The 17,318-nt window shown below is 58.9% G+C and overlaps 1 protein-coding gene across 3 annotated transcripts in view; it reads right to left on the reverse strand.

The window, feature by feature from the left end:
- NFE2 (nuclear factor, erythroid 2) overlaps nucleotides 1-16,926 on the reverse strand; it is a 19,663-nt gene extending 2,737 nt beyond the window's left edge. The window contains exons 1-3 of one of the 3 annotated variants that reach the window (XM_024109865.3): nucleotides 16,582-16,926; nucleotides 5,799-5,880; nucleotides 4,386-4,589 (exon numbers count right to left, since the gene is read on the reverse strand). In XM_024109865.3, coding sequence (XP_023965633.1) covers nucleotides 4,386-4,589; nucleotides 5,799-5,849 — 255 coding nt within the window. In that variant the 5' untranslated portion in view covers nucleotides 5,850-5,880; nucleotides 16,582-16,926. The other 2 variants (XM_042842240.2, XM_024109866.3) reach the window with 2 other exon arrangements.
- Nucleotides 16,927-17,318: the final 392 nt, after the last annotated feature.

A 17,318-nucleotide genomic window follows, 5' to 3' on the forward strand; every position in this document is an offset into this window, starting at 1 on the left:
CATCTTTGTTGCCCTTCTCTGAACCTTTTCCAGTCCCGCTGTAACCTTTTTGTGACAGGGCGACCAGAACTGCACGCCCTATTCAAGGCCTGGGTGTACCAGGGATTTCTATAATGGCATTATGATATTTTCTGTCTTATTATCGATCCCTTTCCTAATGGATCTTTACATCCTCAGCTTTTTTGACTGCTGCACTGAGCTGATGTTTTCCATGAGGGGTCACAACTAATTTAGAACCATCATTATATATGTGTAGGGTGACCAGATGTCCCGATTTTATAGGGACAGTCTTGATTTTTGGGTCTTTTTCTTATATAGCCTCCTATTACCCCCACGCCCCCGTCCCAATTTTTCACATTTGCTGTCTGGTCACCCTATATATGTGTAGTTGGAATTATGTTTTCTGGTGAGCATTACATTTATTTACAACATTGAATTTCATCTGCCGTTCTGTTGCCCAGTCACCGAGTTCTGAGATCCCTGTGTAACTCTTCACAATCAGCTTTGGACTTAACTAGGGGTGATTTTGTATCTTCTGCAAACTTTGCCACTTCACTGTTTACCCCCTTTTCCAGATCATTTATGATTATGTTGAACAGCACAGGTCCCAGTACAGATCCTGGGGGGACCATGCTATTTACCTCTCCCCACTGTGAAAATTGACCATTTATTCCTACCCTTTGTTTCCTGTCTTTTGAGCATTTACTGACCCATGAGAGCACCTTTCCTCTTATCCCATGACTGCTTACTTGGCTTTGGTGAGGGCCCTTTTCAAAGGCTTTCTGAAGGTCCAAGTTCACTATGTCCCTGGATCACCCTTGTTCACATGTTTATTGACCCCCTCAAGGAATTCTAATAGATTGGTGAGGCGTGATTTCCCTTTACGAAAGCCATGTTGATTCTTCCCCAACAAATCGTGTTTATCTGTGTGTCTGATAAATCTGTTCTTCACTTAGTTTCTATCAAGTTGCCCAGCACTGAAGGTAGGCTCACCAGTCTGTAATTGCCAGGATCACCTCTGGAGCCCTTTTTTAAAATTAGGGTTACATTAGTTACCCTCCAGTCAGCTGGGCCAGAGGCTTATCTCAGTGATAGGTTACATACCACAGTTAGTAATTCTGCAGTGTCATATCTGAGTTCCTGCAGCACTCTTGGGTGAATCCCATCTGGTCCTGGTGACTTATTACCAGCAGTGAAAGTAGGCTGGTATGTTGTACCAGTAAGAAGCCAGTACCGGCCCTTACACAGCCGATGTTAAAGCGTTAACATCGCTGCCTCTTTTGCCCCCCTGTCAGCGGCTCTGCAGGTAGGGACCCTACTAGCAGGGCCGCTGGGGGGGGGAGGGGGGATGGACAAAAGGGGCAGCTGCCACGGGGCCGGCAATTTAGTCCTAGGCCCTTTTAAATCACCACCAGAGCCGTGGGTGGCGCGGGCCAGGCAGCGCGGATGGGCTGGCTGGGGGAGACGGACCCCCAGTCCCGCCCCTTCCGCCTGAGGCCCTGCCCCTTCCTCCCAAGGCCCCGCCCCTTCAGGGGGCACGAAGTCGGGCCCCCATACGGGTAAGAGTTTAATATTACTTTCACCCCTGCTTATTACTGATTAATATACCAATTTGTTCCAAAACCCCCTCAACTGACACCTCAGTCTGGGACAGCTCTTCAGATCTGTCACTAAAAAAGAACAGCTCAGGTGTGGGAATCTCCCTCACATCCTCTGCAGCAAAGACCAATGCAAAGGATTCATTTCGCTTCTCCTCAACGGCCTTGTCTTCCTTGAGTGCTCCTTTAGCACCTCGACCGCCCAGTGGGCCCCCTGGCTGGCTGGCAGGCTGCTTGTTTCTGATGTATTTAAAAACATTCTTACTGTTAGTTTTTGCGTCTTTAGCAAGCAGCTTCTCAAATTCTTTCTTGACCGGCCTTATTTTAGTTTTATGCTTAATCTGCCAGCGTTTGGGCAGCTTATTACCCTCACTGGGACCTGACTTCCAGATTTTAAAGGATGCCTCTTTGCCTCGTATTGTGCTGCTTATCCCTGGTGGTAGGGTGACCAGATGTCCCGATTTTATAGGGATAGTCCTGATATTTGGGGCTTTTTCTTATATAAGCTCCTATTTACATGCACCCTTCCTGATTTTTCACACTTGCTGTCTGGTCACCCTACCTGGTGGTATTCCTCTTATTGCCTCTCCTGACTTGGGGTATCTGTTTAGTCTGAGCCTTTACTATGGTGGTTTTAAACAGTCCCCACGCTGCTTGCAGGCATTTCACCCTTGTGACAGCTCCTTTTAATTAATGTCCAGCTAACGGGCGTCCTCCTTGGCATGTCGTTCCCCTTTTTAAAGTTAATTGTCACCATGGTGGGTTTTCTTGTGTTATCCCCCTACAAGGATTACACAACAGCTGCTATTCCCTAGCAGGTCAGCTGTATTCACCTCTTGGACCAGCTCCTGGGTGCCACTTAGGACTAAATCAAGAACTGCCTCTCCCCTCGTGACTAGCTCCCAGGACTAGCTGCTCCAAGAAGCAGCGGTGGAAGCTAGTCGTGTCTAGGAATTTTATCTCTGCATCTTGCCCTAGGGGGACATGTGCCCACTCAATAAGGGAACAATTGAAATCCCCCATTGTTATTGTACTTTCTGCTTTTGGAGCCTCTCTAATCTTCCTGAGCATTTACTGTCACCCTCGGCAGGCTGCTCAGGGCGCCAGCATTGCCTGCCCCTCTACCCACACTCTGCAGCATCGCCAGCCCTAGAAAGGGGTCAGGAAGGCCTAAGGCTGTGGGGGTGGGGAATGCAGCATGCTGGGAACTCACCACCCCTTGGAGGTAGAATGGGAGGCCCAGAGCATGCTGGGAATATGCTACTCCTTGGGGTGGAATGGAGCATGCTGGGAACACCTTGCCCCTGGGGATGAGATGTGGGGCCCAGAGCATGCTGGGAACACCCTGCCCCTTTGGGTGGGATGGGAGGGCCCAGAGCATGCTGGGAATGTGCCACTCCTTGGGGTGGGATGGGGGACCCAGAACATGCTGGGAATGTGTCATTCCTGGGTTGGAGGGGGAATGGAGCATACTGGGATCACCCTGCCCCTCAGGGAGAGGGTTGCCGTCCCAAAGCATGCTGGGAAGGCGCCCAGCCTTGCAGCAGGTGCCTGCCCTACAGAGATGGACAGCGCGATATCGTCCCTACCAGAACAATGGAGCCGATTCATCTCGTCAGACAGACGCCCCATTGTGCGGCCGGCCCCCCTGCCCTGCCCCCACCAGCCGAACACCACAGCAAGGGCCCTGCAGTGAATGGGGCAGTGTTGGCGCAGGGGCAGGGGAACAGCTCCATCCCACTGGGAAGATTAAAGAGGCGGCTGTGTGTAATTAATACCTGCAGCACAGCAGGTCCTTGGGAGGACATGGTGCTGGGCGGGGGGGGCTGTGTGTCCCCAGAGCCCGAGCTGCCTCCCCACACTGACCAGGTGACCTGTCCCTGGTAGGATGGATCCAGGGGGCTGCAAAGAATCCCAGGGAGGTGGGGTTAGAGCTCACCAACAGGAGGTGCGCTCCCTTGGCCTGCACAGCTAGCAGCTCCCTCATCCTCTTGGTGGGCCCAGCCACTAGGGGGCAGCATTGCTCCCTCGCTCAGGGATCCCCACTAGGGGGATGGGGATTCAGTTGGCGCTGGGGGCCACTGGGAATTGGGCTGAGACCAAAGGAGAGGGGAGCAGTTGGGAGAAATTAGACCTAAACATCAGGGCCGGGGTGAGCTCTGTGTTTCCAGCCAGGGCCAGATTGGCTGGGGCAGACGGCCCATCGCAGGGACCCCCCACTAGTCCAACCTGGGCTTATCAAGGCCAGGCCAAGAGCCAGCCAGTGGACTCCCCTCCTCGAGCTGGCAGTGCCCGTGCCAAGGTGGGGTGGGGGCTGAGCCATGAGTCCCCTCCCTGTGCCAGGCTCAAGGGAACCCACGTGACTTTCGACCCAGATCAGAATTTCCCCTGGGAGCAAGTCGCCCACTGGGGTCTGGGCTCTGAACCTGGCCAAACTCGTGTCACTTGTGAGCCTACAGCAGGCTGTAGGAACAAGGCCCCATTGCAAGGGGAGATGCCAACCAAACTCCCTGGGAGACAGACACCCAGGTGGGTGGCAGTAGCCCAATGGGGACAGGGACCTGCGCCTTGGGGCTCCAGTGCAGCGGGTCAACTCCTCCCTCTTCTACAATAACCGCCCCTCCAGGAGATCGCGGGGCTCCGCGCTGGATGCAGTGACCGGCTCGGCCAGCAGGAGGGAGAAGGGGGCTAACAGCACCAGGCACTGCCACTGTCTGAAGCAAGGAGCCTGGGATCCAAAGCCGGCCTGGCTGGGGGAGGGAAGCAGAGACTCCGTTTGGGGCTCACCTGCAGCTCCGCGATGGACATGATCTCCTGCCAGGTCAGCTCCATCTCCCCCTGCTGGCCAGGCTCACTCAGCTGTGGTGCGGGCAGGAGCGTTGTCCGGGCCCGGCCCTGCTGGGGAGGGCAAGGGGGCATCTTGCCGGCCCAGGCCCTGCCCAGTGTCTGCTCCAGAAGGGCCACCCCAAAACCAGCCGTGGCAGCGAAATTCTGTGGCACAAGGAAAGAAAGAATTTGATTGGATTTGATTGGTAGAGACAGGCTCCACCGTAGCCTTCCTGTCTGCTGATTGGTAGAGACAGAATCCTCCCCAACCTTCCTGCCTGGGGATTGGTGGAGACAGGATCCATCCCAACCTTCCTGCCTTCTGATTGATAGGGACTGGATCCACTCCAAACTTCCTCACCTGTTGATTGGTAGAGAAAGGATCCACTCCATCATTCCTGCCTGCTGATTGGTACAGACAGGATCCATTCCAGCCTTCCTGCCTGGGGATTGGTGGAGACAGGATTCACCCCAGTCTTTCTGCCTGTTGATTGGTAGAGATAGGATCTCTTCCCCGCCCCCCCCCACAGCCTTCCCATCTGCTGATTGGTGGTCTGAGTATTTCTCTCTCTGATTGGGAGCTGGAGAGCTCTCTCTGATATGGGGCAGCCTGAGGGGCTCTTTGCAGCTCCCAGGTTCCCTAGAGCGTGGCCTGGGCGTGGCAGGGGAAGTGGGGATGCCCAGGATCGCTCTGCTCTGTGCATCTCCTTTGGGCCTGCTGGGCCAAGCGTATGGAGGGGCCAGGCTCCCCTTGGGCCCCGCTGTGGAGACCGGCTCCAGATCCCAACTCTTCCGAATCTGAGGGGTTGGGTCGGGGGTCACAGCCCAGAGCTGGGTGGCCTGAGGAGTTCTGTCTCTAACTCCTCTCACAGAATTGGGCTGGGGGACACCCCCTTCCTGAAGTTCAGGCCTGGCTATAGCAGAGATTGGGGGAGGCATTCATAGGAAAGACTCCAGTCCCTGATTCCCACTGAGCTCTGGCAACCTTAGTCCTCTTCCCAACCCAGCCGGGGATGTGGGGTGAGGTCAGGACGACGCCCACCAGCCCCCACATCCCCACGCACCCCGCTGCCACTCTCTTACGCTACTCCAGCCTCATGCCTCCTCATTTCTCTTCCCTCTCTGTCTGGGGCGATCTCTCCACCCCCTCCTCCCGCTCCACCCCTTCCTGAGCTCCCACCAGAGTCTCCCACCCCGTGGGGTGTCCCACCACATCTGGTTGGTTGGGCGGGGGGAGGAGGCTGCGGTACTGGGCCTTTCCCGAGCACCATGTTTCCTTCTGCAGCCCGGTGGGATGTTCCCCACGGCGACCCCAGGCGTGGTCACCCCATCTGGTGTCCCGATAAGCCTCCCCTCCCCGGTCGCTCCCCTCACCTCTGAGCCGGTTCTGTGAATTTGCAGCCCGCAGCTGGCAAAATCAGACATTCATGAAGCCGGGAGGAGGCCTGCTCTGCTCCTGCAACACACAGATAAGGGCCCTTATCACCCGCAGCTGCACGGCCAAGGCATGCGCCCCGGCCAGCGGCTGTCAGGCTCATGCCCAGCCAGCTCCCTGAACCCCACTATGCTCTCCCCACCCGCTCCCAGCCCTGACCATCCCCAGGCTCTGTCCTGGCCCAGACACACCCATGAAACTGCCCAAAGCACAAGGGAGGCAGTGTGACCTAGTGGGTAGTGCACTGCACTAGAACACAGGACGCTGGGGTTCTGTTCCATGGCTACTTCCCTGCTCAGTGCCTCAGTTTCCCCTCCTTGTCTCTATTCAGCCTGGGAGCTCTTTGGGGCAGGGTCCATTTCTCACGCTGCATCTGTGCAGCGCCTGGTGCAGCAGGGCCCTGATCTCGGTCAGGGTCTCTAGGTGCTGCTGATACGCACAGAATAATCCTGTTTTGCAACAGGAGCCGATGGTGGATCATGGAGGGGGCCCCAGTGAACCCACTCAGATTGGCGATGATGCTGGGACTCATGCTCCCGCCTTGAGAGACTGCTCCACACTAATGACCATGAATGGCCAGGCCTTGGATTTACCTTGCACCCTCCTGCAGCACAGCGCCCCCTAGCGCCACCCTGGGGCAGCAGGGGCAGCGCTGACTGCCAGGGGAGAGCGCCCCCTATTGAGCCCCTCACTTTGCTCCCTGCAGCACAGCACTCCCTAGTGCCACCCTGGGGCAATAGGGCCAGCGCTGACTGCCAGGGGAGAGCGCCCCCCTGCTGAGCCCCCGCCCCGCTCCCTGGGTTCGCAGCCCTCCCCAGGGCCAGCGCCTGAGCGTGCAAGCAGGGCTGCCTCCCTCCAGCGATTTCACAAGAGGTTCCTTGCAGCAGGAGAGCCCCCAGGCTGCCGGGAAGAGAAGCAGAAATGGCCCCGTCACTTGTCAGCCCCGCCCGGCGCCCACATTACCCCCTTCCTGCTGGCAGTGCCCTCCCAGGGGAACTTCCCTGCCGCTCCATTCAGCTCTGCCAAGCAATGACCCCCCACGACACCCTCCCCCAGTCACACTGAGGCTCCCTGTAAGGGGGGGGTCAGAGTCTTTAACCCCCCAGTGGAACTGAGTCCCAGTGGGCTTGTGCCACCCCAGGAATGAATGAATGACATGGGCTGGACGGCTCCGTGGGGCCCAAAGGCACAGTTCTCGGCTCCCCCAGTGGCTGGGCTGGTTTTCTGGGGCCCAAAGGGAGAGACCCCAGCTCCTCTCCCCCTCCCCCCATGGCCAGGCCAGCTCCCTGAGGCCCAAAGGGACAGATCATGGGTCCCCCCCACCATGGCCCAGCAGGTTCTGTGGGGCTTACAAGGACAGGATCTGGCAGATGGACGCTTCCCCGCCCCACACCCCCTTCTCATTCCCCTCTAAGCCCACTCCCCCCCTTCCTGGCTCCAAGGCTAAGGCCAGCCTTCCAAGGGCGGGCACCCAGTCAGAGCCAGATTCTCAGTAGAGATGGCCCTGCCAGGAGCACGCTGGGCAGCAGCTCCTTGGAAAGTCCAGCCCAGCTCCCCAGGGGTTTAGCTGGGCCTGAATCTGTAATTTGCGTCCCGAGCTCAGAACGGCCATGAAGCCAGACCCGAAAGCACCCGCCTCCCCCTCCGTGCATTGGGGAAACCTGAGGGGCAATTCACAGGAAAGATGTGGGGAAGGGGCAATCCCAGGCCCCAGCCCCTGAGCCCAGCCCCGAACCTACGGAACTACGATTGGAGCAATAAACCACGGAGACGACGGGTCGATGTGTGAGACCTGAGCCAAAGCAAGAGTGAGAAACAAAGGCACACCCTGCTCAGGCCACCCGCCGTCCTTCCCTCCATCCACCCATCGCCAACCAGGGGAGAGTTTGAAATCTTGAAATACTTCACCTCCAGGCAGTGGCGTAGCCAGGCTCTAAGAGCAGGGGGAGCAAACATAAAAAAGGCGCCCCCCCTTGGCTCCTCCTCTGGCCACGCCCCCCTTGGCTCCTCCTCCAGCCGCTCTGCGCCCCACCCCCCTTGGCTGGTTCCTCCGGCTGTGCCGCCCCCGCATTGGCTGCCGGCCGCCATGCTGCGCCCCCCACTTGCTCCTCCGGCCACGGCTGCCGGCTGCGCTGCGGGCCGCCTTGCTGCGCCCCACCCTCACTCTGCCTCCTCCGACCGTGCCCGCCACCCCCCCCATTGGCTGCCAGCCGCCCTGCTGCGCCCCCCCTCGCTCCTCCGGTCGTGCCGCCCCCTCCCCATGGCTCCTCCGGCCGTGCTGCCCCCCCTTGCCTGCAGGAGGTCAGCACCGGCCGGCAGGCGCGCCGCTTTTTGAAAATGTGCTGAGGGGAAGTGGCTGCTTCCCCTGCACCCCACTAGCTACGCTACTGGCTCCTGCTGCCCGGGGTCCTGGCTGCCAGTCCCGCTGCTGTCCAGGGTGTTGGCCGCTGGCCCCAGGTCCTGTTCGACCGCCAGGTCCCACTCGGCCGCTGGCCCCGGGGGCTCCACTGCTGGCCCCAGGGTCCCAGCCACCGGCCCCTCATGCGAGGTCCTGGCTGACGGACCCACACCTGTGGCTCCACACCCACCCCTAGCTGGGTCCCCAGCCTCCGCCGCCTTACCCCTGTCCACGTCCCGCCCTCCCGGAGCCATAGCCCTGCTCCCGGCTCCAGCTCTAGGGGGTGGTGAGAGGCACGGATAGGGATAAGAGGGGTACAGCTCAGCACCCCCACTCCAAAAACACCCAGTGACACTGGGGCAGAGATGGGCACTGCCAAGGGCCATGAAGGCAGGTCCTATGTAACTGACTAGGCAGATCAGAGACTGTTTTACAGCTGATTGGTACCAACTGGGCCACACTCATTGCTGTACCAGAGAAGCAGCTGTTGGATAACGGGACACGGCACCTTTCCGCACATGACCACCCATCCGAACCCATCTGTCCCGCAGGCCCCGCTGGGAAGCTAGTGAGGCAGTTCTGAGAGTAAATAGATTTTGTGGCGATAAAACCAGAAGGGCCCATTCAGATCCCTGCATCCAGCCTGGTAACTGATGGGCAGGATCATTCAGACACACGTCCATCCTCAACCAAAAGGTTCAACGGGATGGAGAATCCACCAGTCTGCTGGGAAGCTGCTCCCAGGACTAATTCCCCTCCCTGTTACAGACTCATGTCTCAGTCCCAGTTTGAACTGGGAGGGATCCAGGCTCGGGGGCGGGGCATTCCAGAGGCTCCTACTCGCTATAGTTATTTGTTCGGTGTATTACGGTAGCATCTCGGATCCTCACTCATGGACCAGGACCCCAAGGTGCCAGGCGCTGTATAAACACAACAGACCCTGTGCCAAAGAGCTTACAGTCCAATGCAGGCAGCTCTGGGGTGGGATGCAGCAGCTTCCAGTCGGAGGCCTGGTGAACACTTAAAACGTCGGTCGACAGCTATGGGATTCAGGGGTGTGAAAAATCCACCCCCAAGACCTGGCCCAGTAACCTCAGTTTGGACCTTCACTGGATCATCTCTGTCTCGCTGCATTTCCAAAGAGGCCGATTCAGCCTTTTTTAGCTCAAAAAAAAACAAACTATTTCTCTAAATCTGCTAGGTTTCTTGGTTTGTTTTCCCCCCCTTTGCTTTTGTCTCCATCCCTGGCAACTTTGAAAGGCTGTTTTCCTCCAAGGCCCGCTCTGGTTCAGGGAGGAATTGGTGGGGGAAGTTTTCTGGCTGGTGCTATGCAGGACGACTCCCAACAGCCCCTTCAAAGCTATTACAAACATTTCGTAATTTTCCAAATATATATATAAAAAAAAACAACGGAATGTCGAAAGAGGAAACAACCCTTTGATCCCAGAAATATGGGGGTTGGTGGTTTTTCTCTGAAACCCCCCCCCACCATACACACACATGTGACTTAAGTAACCAATCAGAACTGGCCATGGGGAGCCTGTCCCCACTCCCAAATCCTTGAGCTGGGCCCTGACCCTGGCGCTGCCCTTGTGTTCCTTGCTCTCAACCTGCTGCCTTTGGGCATTGCGGGTGCACCGGGCTGGGCCCTGGAGGGGCTGGGGAGCAAGTGGCAGCTCCCTGCGGGGGCAGGTTGGCAGAGTGCCCTGTGCTGTCTCCTGAGGATGCCCTGTGGATGCCCCCAGCTGTCTCATCCCTCGTTCCCCGGGACAATAAACACTCCCCAGCCGCAGGAACGCCCAGCCAGACCGCACGTTGTGCTCACTTCTGCTTTCAGGTGCTTTCCAGCAAGCGGGATGAGCAGCCGGCCGCAGCATCATCCCACTGGGACCGGGGTGGGGGCGGGAGGGGGGGGGCTCAGCTCGGCAGCCTTGTGCCACCAGTGCTTGGTTTCCACCGAAGCCAGCGTGGATGGGGTTAATGGGCCTGTTCATTGGGGGGAAAGTGGGGATGAGCCAAGGTAAAGGCTGTGGGTGTGGGGCGGGGAGGGGTGCTGGGGACTTCCTGTTGAGCAGCCCAGGTGGTGCCTGGATCCAGAACTCTGTCCGTCTCTCTCATCCCGTCCATTTGTCTCCCCTCCATGTGGATCAGAGCCCCCGGATCAGGGGCAGCTCCCCACAGGGTTGAACCCAATGCCAGCTAGGGGCAGATTTGTGCTGAAACAACATGAGATTCACTCTCCCGCCGCCAGCGTCAGATCCCAAACCCAATTCCCCCCTTCAGCGCCACCAGTGGGGGCATTGGGCCTGGCCTAAATGTCAGATCCCTCCTGTTCCAAGCCACATTCTCCATGTGGTCTAAAGGTTAGAGCCCGAGGGAATGGAAACCAGGACTCCTGGGTTCTCTCCTTTGGCTCTGGCTGGGGAGTGGGGTCTGGTGGGTTAGAGCTATGGGGCAGAGCGACAGGACTCCTGGGTTCTAGCCCCGGCTCTGCTCCTGATTCCCTCGGTGAGCCCATTGTCAGAGCAGTTTTGCCACCTGATGCTAGGGCCCTATAGAAAGCAGGGCACTTTTATTGCAGGGAGATGCAGGGATCAGAGGGTTAAGGCACTGATCAGCCCCTCCCCCACCGCAGCCTGTGGGCCGTTATCACCTTCTGGGGCCCCTGGTTTCCCGCCCGTGTTTCGACACAGGCCCCCTACGATTTCCCAAGGCCCCGGCGGGATGTTGCACAAGGCAAAACTGACGCCCGGCCTCTCTTGGTTAACACTGTGCCTGGCTCCTGCAGGGCACATCCCCCTCCCCTGCTCCTGGGTCCAGGGCGTGGGATGGGGTGGGGCGGGGGGGGTTTTGCGGGGCCTCTCCCTGGGACATCCTCCTTAGGAGGGGCCTCCCCACCAGACCTGGCCACTGCCCAGCCTCTTGGCTCATCAGGGTGGCCCTGCCCTGCACCCTTGGCCCAGGCAGCCCTGCCATGCGATCAGCACCATGCACTGCAACAAACACTCCAGCACCCCCCAGCCATCCACCCAGCGCAGCCACTCGCAAACACTGGTCACTGCCCTTGTAGCGTCGCGGGTAGTGCACTGGACTGGGACTCGGGAGAGCTGGGGTCTGTCCCTGGCTCTGGCCTGCTGGGTGACCTTAGGCAAGCTGTGCCTCTCTGTGCCTCAGTTTCCCCACCTGTACAATAGGGATCACAGCGCTGACTTCCTCGGTGAAGTGCTTTGAGATCAACAGAGAAGAGCCTGGCAGGATTGTTACTATGGCACTGGGAGCTGGCAGTTTGCGCCAGAGCCTGCGACGGCTCTGACAGCTGAGATTCCACTTCACCCACCAGCAGTGCTGACCCCTGCCTGCTCCCTCCCCTGTGCCCCACCCTGCCCTGCCTTCCAGCTGCTGGATCTCACATACTCCCCCACCAGGTGGGACCCACATCCCCTCCCTCACCCACTCCAGGTGTCACCCAGTGGCGCAGGATGGGGATACTTTCCCTCCAGACCCCTGCACTTCCCAGCTGGCGTCCTGCAACTTTAGCATTAACAGGAGCCGGCGAGCATGTGTGCACCACTGCCCTCTGCTAGTCAGGATAAGGACTGCTCAGTTGTGTGTCAGAGGCCCTGCACTGCTGAGAGGGATTCTCCCTTAGTGCAGATGGCTTTGACACCAGGAGGATCTGAATTCTATGTCTCATGCAGCTACGACATGCAGCCTGGAACTGGGCGTGGAGTTCCCAGTGCCCACAACATTGCTACAAGATTCTGCCCAACTCCTGTACTTGCTGTGGGAAGACCCTACAATAACAAACCAGCATATGTGGCACAGTGCTCAGGGAGACCCTACAATAACAAACTAGCGTGCGTAGCCCAGTGCTCAGGGAGACCCTACAATAACAAACTAGCGTGCGTAGCCCAGTGCTCAGGGAGACCCTACAATAACAAACTAGCGTGCGTAGCCCAGTGCTCAGGGAGACCCTACAATAACAAACCAGTGTGCATAGCCCAGTGCTCAGGGAGACAGTACAATAACAAACCAGCATGCATAGCAGTGTGCTCGGTGGGCTTTTCAAGCTCCCAGAGACGTTCAGAATCAGGCTGGCGTAAGTGCTGGGATGGGGCTGCCTGGGGCTTGAACCCAGAGCTGGGTAGGTGCTCAGGGCTGGGGCAGGCTATACAGGCAAAGGGGAGAGACAGGCAGAGACTTATGACTGGGCTCTGCCAATCTGGAGCCAGGCACCCCGCTCTCAGTGGTCGGGGGCAGGGGGTTCCCCCAGGACCATTGTTTGTTCTGCTACTTAGCCTGAGATGTAGCTTGTACCAAGCGTGTGGAATGCTGATGCCCTGCGTGGGTTATTAGCAGCGGGGGTCAAACCTGCAACCAGATCATCGTCCCTAAGTCTAAAACATCAGTTCTTAGGCATGGCTGTACTAGGCCCATCAATCCAGACCTGGCCTAGGCACCACAAGAAGGGGACAGAGCACCACACTCAGTGGGCGTGGCTTATACTTGGGTAGGTGGGTGTTGTGTGCACATGCGTCAGTGTGTGAGCTCCACTGCCCTCTACTGGATGGAATCCACACCGCTCTACTCTGTGTCATAGCCCCTGTACTGCTCCCAGGGAGTCTCCATGAGGTTCTGGGGGTCTAGGGTGCGACTCCCGTGACACCTAGAGGGGCTTGTCTCAGGGCCCCTCTTCCAACCCAGGCAAGGCCGAGTCCTGCTCTGAGCCAATGGCCCCTTCCCCGGCAGGATTGGTCTTCAGTGTCACTCCACTGGCTTGGAGTCCAGGGGCCAGCCCAGGGGCTCCGGAGGGAGGGACCCGATGGGGATCATGGTCAGTGTGTATGGGGGTGTGGAGCCAGCCCCAGATTCCCACCCTGGTTCTGGCAGCGCAGCCCCAGGGGGTGCATCCAGCCCCATCTCTGCCCCTAGCAAAGGGGTTCAATCCAGCCCCCCCACTGGGTTGTTTCTCTGCAGTCACCGATGGAGATGATGCAGAAGCCTGGCTAGAATCTGGCTCGCTTGCCCCTGGCTGGAGCAGCTGGCTGGGGATAGGAGCCTGCATGGGTTTGGGTTGGGAAGGCAGCTTTGGGACTTGCAGAGGCAGCTGCTTCTCGGTGACGCTGAGGTAAATCCAGGGTCATGCCATGCACCTGAGTGGGAATAGTCCAGCTTCACACTGGCCTAGCTAAGTGCCGAGTTTGGCTCAGAGGGGGTGGAAGCGGGCACGGCTCTTCCAACCCTGTGTGCCAAATCAGCACCCCAAGCCACGAGCCAAAGATGGGGCAGGGAGAGGGCTTAGATCCCCCAGGAATGCAGGCCTCTGCCCCCAGAGCTGAAGGAGAATCCCCACTAGCTGTTAGCAATATAGGGTGTATGACACACAGCTCAGCCTTTATGCCCCACGTGTTGCTCTACTGAGGCTAAGAGAGACTGGACACCTGCTCCGGGGTGACACTCGCTTGGAGACAGGAGTGAGCTGAGACCCTGCAAGGAGATATTTCCTTTGCTGTTTCTCGTTGTTACCAGTCTGAGGACAAAGCTGCTCAGATCCTCAGAAGGAGAGAGAGATACAGGAACCCCCTTATCGCCCCTCAGCGTGAGGCCCAGGGCCCACCCCCTCCAGGGGCAGGCTGGGCTGGCCCCTAGTCAGGTACATGGGTACCCAGCCAGGGCCTGGGCATATTCAGTAAGCCAGTGCTGCAGAGCTGCTGATGGCCTGTCTGGCAGGGGGGCATCACCCGCACTGCTAGATTTCCCTGGTACCTCCAACAGCCTCCGCACCCAGCTCTCAGGCATCCCCGTCACTGCCACATCCCGGCCACCTCCACCAAGCCAGCCACCCCTCTGCCTGGGAGTTTGGGGCTCTGGCAACACCCCCAGTCGGAAAAGCAAACAGAGCCCAACCTCCCTGAGCTCTGCCTAGTTCCCAGTTGATGCTAAACGGCTGTGGGCTGCGCTGCACCCCAGAAGTGGCTGCTTTTGGGCAGTGGGGGAAGAGGTCCCTGTGTCAGCAGTCCTGGAAACCCTCTGGGACCCTTCAGGGATAGAATCCAGCCCCCGCTGCTCTGAGTGCGCAGCCCCTGGCACTTGAGCTGAAGGGGAATCGCTGTTGGCTGTGAGAGGGTTATGACACTTAGTGAAGCAGAGTCTGCTGCCATCCAGGAGAGGGCAGTAGTGAGAGCTAACTGGCTGGTCACTGGTCCAGGAAGAGGCTGGGAAGAGACAGGCTTGGAGCAAGGTCCCTGGGGCAGCAGAAACGGCCCCAGGGGAGGGCAAGGCCAATGGGCCATCAAGTCCAGGACCTGGCTCCCTCTGTGAGACCCTCAGTGTGTCCAGCCAACCACAGACCTGTCCCCGGAGCCCATGCCTGGTTCTGCTGCACAGCCCAGCAGCGCCTGGGGACTGGATCGACTCAGCCCCACAGCCCCGGCCTCTCTAGTTACTACCAGTGTATTGCAGCCGCAGGTGCCAAGCCCATTTCCCTTTGTCTCTGTGAGATCATGTGGCAGGGAGTTCTGCTGGTTCACACTGTCTCCCTCACACGGTCAAACCCCGCCCTGCTGACTTCAATAGCAAACACTGTCATGAAGCCAGGGCCTTGGGAACCGCATGGCAGCTGCAGGGAGCGAGCTTAGCGCTCGGCCCCAAGAACCCAAACCCCGACACAAGCTAAAGGAAAATCTCCTGCAGCTCTTTGCACTACAGGGTCTATGGGCCATGGCTAGCAGTGCTGGGTGCACCCACGAGAGGGCAGTGGTGCACATATGTGCACAGCCCCCCCATACAGCCTCCACACACACACACCATTTAGATTGTCCTTTTCCACCAATGTCCCACCCAAGCCCCAGACCTGGGTTCAACCTTCAGAGCAAACGCTCGACTCTCAGCAACCTGCCAGGAGCAGAAACCTGCCGTGCACCACAGAAACAAGCACTAGAGCCACAGGGCCACGAGCCCCGGGGGAAGAGGAGCCGCCACTGACCCCACCCCCACCCCACTCACCCCACACTGAGGGGACAGTGCAAATGCCCATGAGCCCCCCATGGGAGCTGCTTCTTGCGTAGCTGCTGGGAGAATTTGCTGATCTCTGCACTGGCTCCGTGTGTGTGTGTGTGTGTGTGCACTCTGTGTGTAGGGGTGTGTGTGCATTGTGTTTGTGTGTGTGTGCATAGAGTATATGTGTGCGTGTGCACTCTGTGTGTGTGTGCATACAGTTTGTATGTGTGCATGTGCACTCTGTGTGTAGGGGTGTGTGTGTGCAGTGTGTGTGTGTGTGTGTGTGTGTGTGTGTGCACTCTGTGTAGGGGGGAGTGTGTGTGTATATAGTGTGTCTGTGTGCGTGTGCACTCTGTGTGTAGGGGTGTGTGTAGGATGTGTGTGTGTGTGTGCATACAGTGTGTCTGTGTGTGTAGGGGTGTGTGTGCACGGTGCGTGTGTGTAGGATGTGTGTATGGTGTTGTGCACCAGGAGAAGGTGATGCGGGTGGGAGGTGGGCTGTGTTTTCCTTTCACCTCCAGCGAGTCACTAACTCACACCCAGAGACACAAGGGTGCAGACGGGAGAAAGCGTCCCCCAGGCTGAGCCCCCCCTCCTGCCCTGCCTTCTCTCTCCTGCCCTCTCAGACACAAACCCTAACTCCGCCGAAGCCCGGGCAAGTCTCTGCAGGACCCCGCAGCGCAGCCACTGCCCCACAGGCCACTGAGCGCAGACCTCCAAACCCAGCAGGGTAGAGCCCGTCTGATCAGAACCCCCAGGGGCTGCAGCATCCCTGCCCCACATGCCCAGCACTTCATACCCCCAGCTTCCTCGTGGGCCCCACGCCTGCCCCCAGAGCCACGTGTCCCCAGCCAGCTCACAGAGATGGGTCTGAGCACCAGGTTTCCGACCGGGATCTGGGTCGGACCCTTCCCACAGCTTGGGTGGCCAGATGGAGATGGCGATCTCGGGGGGGTGGGGGGAGGTTGGACGGGGACAGGGATCCTGGTCAGGGGGGTGGGGGGCTAAACAGGGCTGGGGATCTGTGTCGTGGGGGGCAGCATTGGAATCTGGGGGTTGGTGCTGGGATTGTTCCAGAGCCTGGGGCCCCGATCCTGGCGCATTCGGGGGGGGGCGGCCTCTGAACCACCCCAGCCAGCAGTTCCATGCAAGCAGGACAGGGCTCATGCCCCCCCACACACACAGTGGTGACCCATCTGCCTTGGGAAAATCTCCCACCCCCAGCTGGGATCTCGGGTTCCCAGCACCTGCCGGAGCCGCAGGGACCTGAACAAAGTCTCCTTTGAGAGGCCGTGGCTGGGCCGGGCACCGCTGCTGGCTCCTACCTGCCTGGGATACCCAGCCGGGGTCTCGCTCTTTTTCCCCGTCTCCCTCACGGTGGCTCCTTCCCGCAGGACCCCGAGGTGCTGGGGCAGCCAAGCGTGGTCCGTGCTGCGAGCCGGGGGGCCTTCTCAGGGCACCTCCATCCTGGGCAGCCCTGGGGGGCGCACGAAGGGCAGCGCTCTCGTCCGCGTTCTCCTCGGCGAGGCTCTGCGCCTCTCCCTGGGGTTGCCTGTTATTACATAAGCGGGGCCAGCCCTGCCCCGCCGTCTAACGGCCTCCCGCCCCCCCGCGAGGTGTGGAGGGGAAGCCACAGAGCGCAGTGTCCGTAGGGGATGCCCCCCCCCCCGGCCTCCGGGGGCTGCACTGCAGGGAAACAGGAGCCCTCCCTCCATGGCACACGGTGATAACAAGGACACACACCACAACACGACACAACCCCCGACAACACCCAGCCACGCAAAGACTCCTGCACGCAGCGCCACGCACACACACACACACACACACACACACGCTTGTGCATATACACAAACACAGCCACACGTGTGCACACAGAGCCCCCTCCCCCGCGCACACAGAGTCTCTCTCACACACACACACACAGCCACACACGCACAGCCACACATACAGCCATATGCACACACACAGAGCCCTTCAAACACCCACCCAGCCACATACACACACACACGCTTGTGCATATGCACAAACACAGCCACACGTGTACGCACAGAGCCCCCTCCCC

Source organism: Chrysemys picta, chromosome 22 (genome assembly GCF_011386835.1).
Source record: "Chrysemys picta bellii isolate R12L10 chromosome 22, ASM1138683v2, whole genome shotgun sequence".
Lineage (NCBI taxonomy): Eukaryota > Metazoa > Chordata > Testudines > Emydidae > Chrysemys > Chrysemys picta.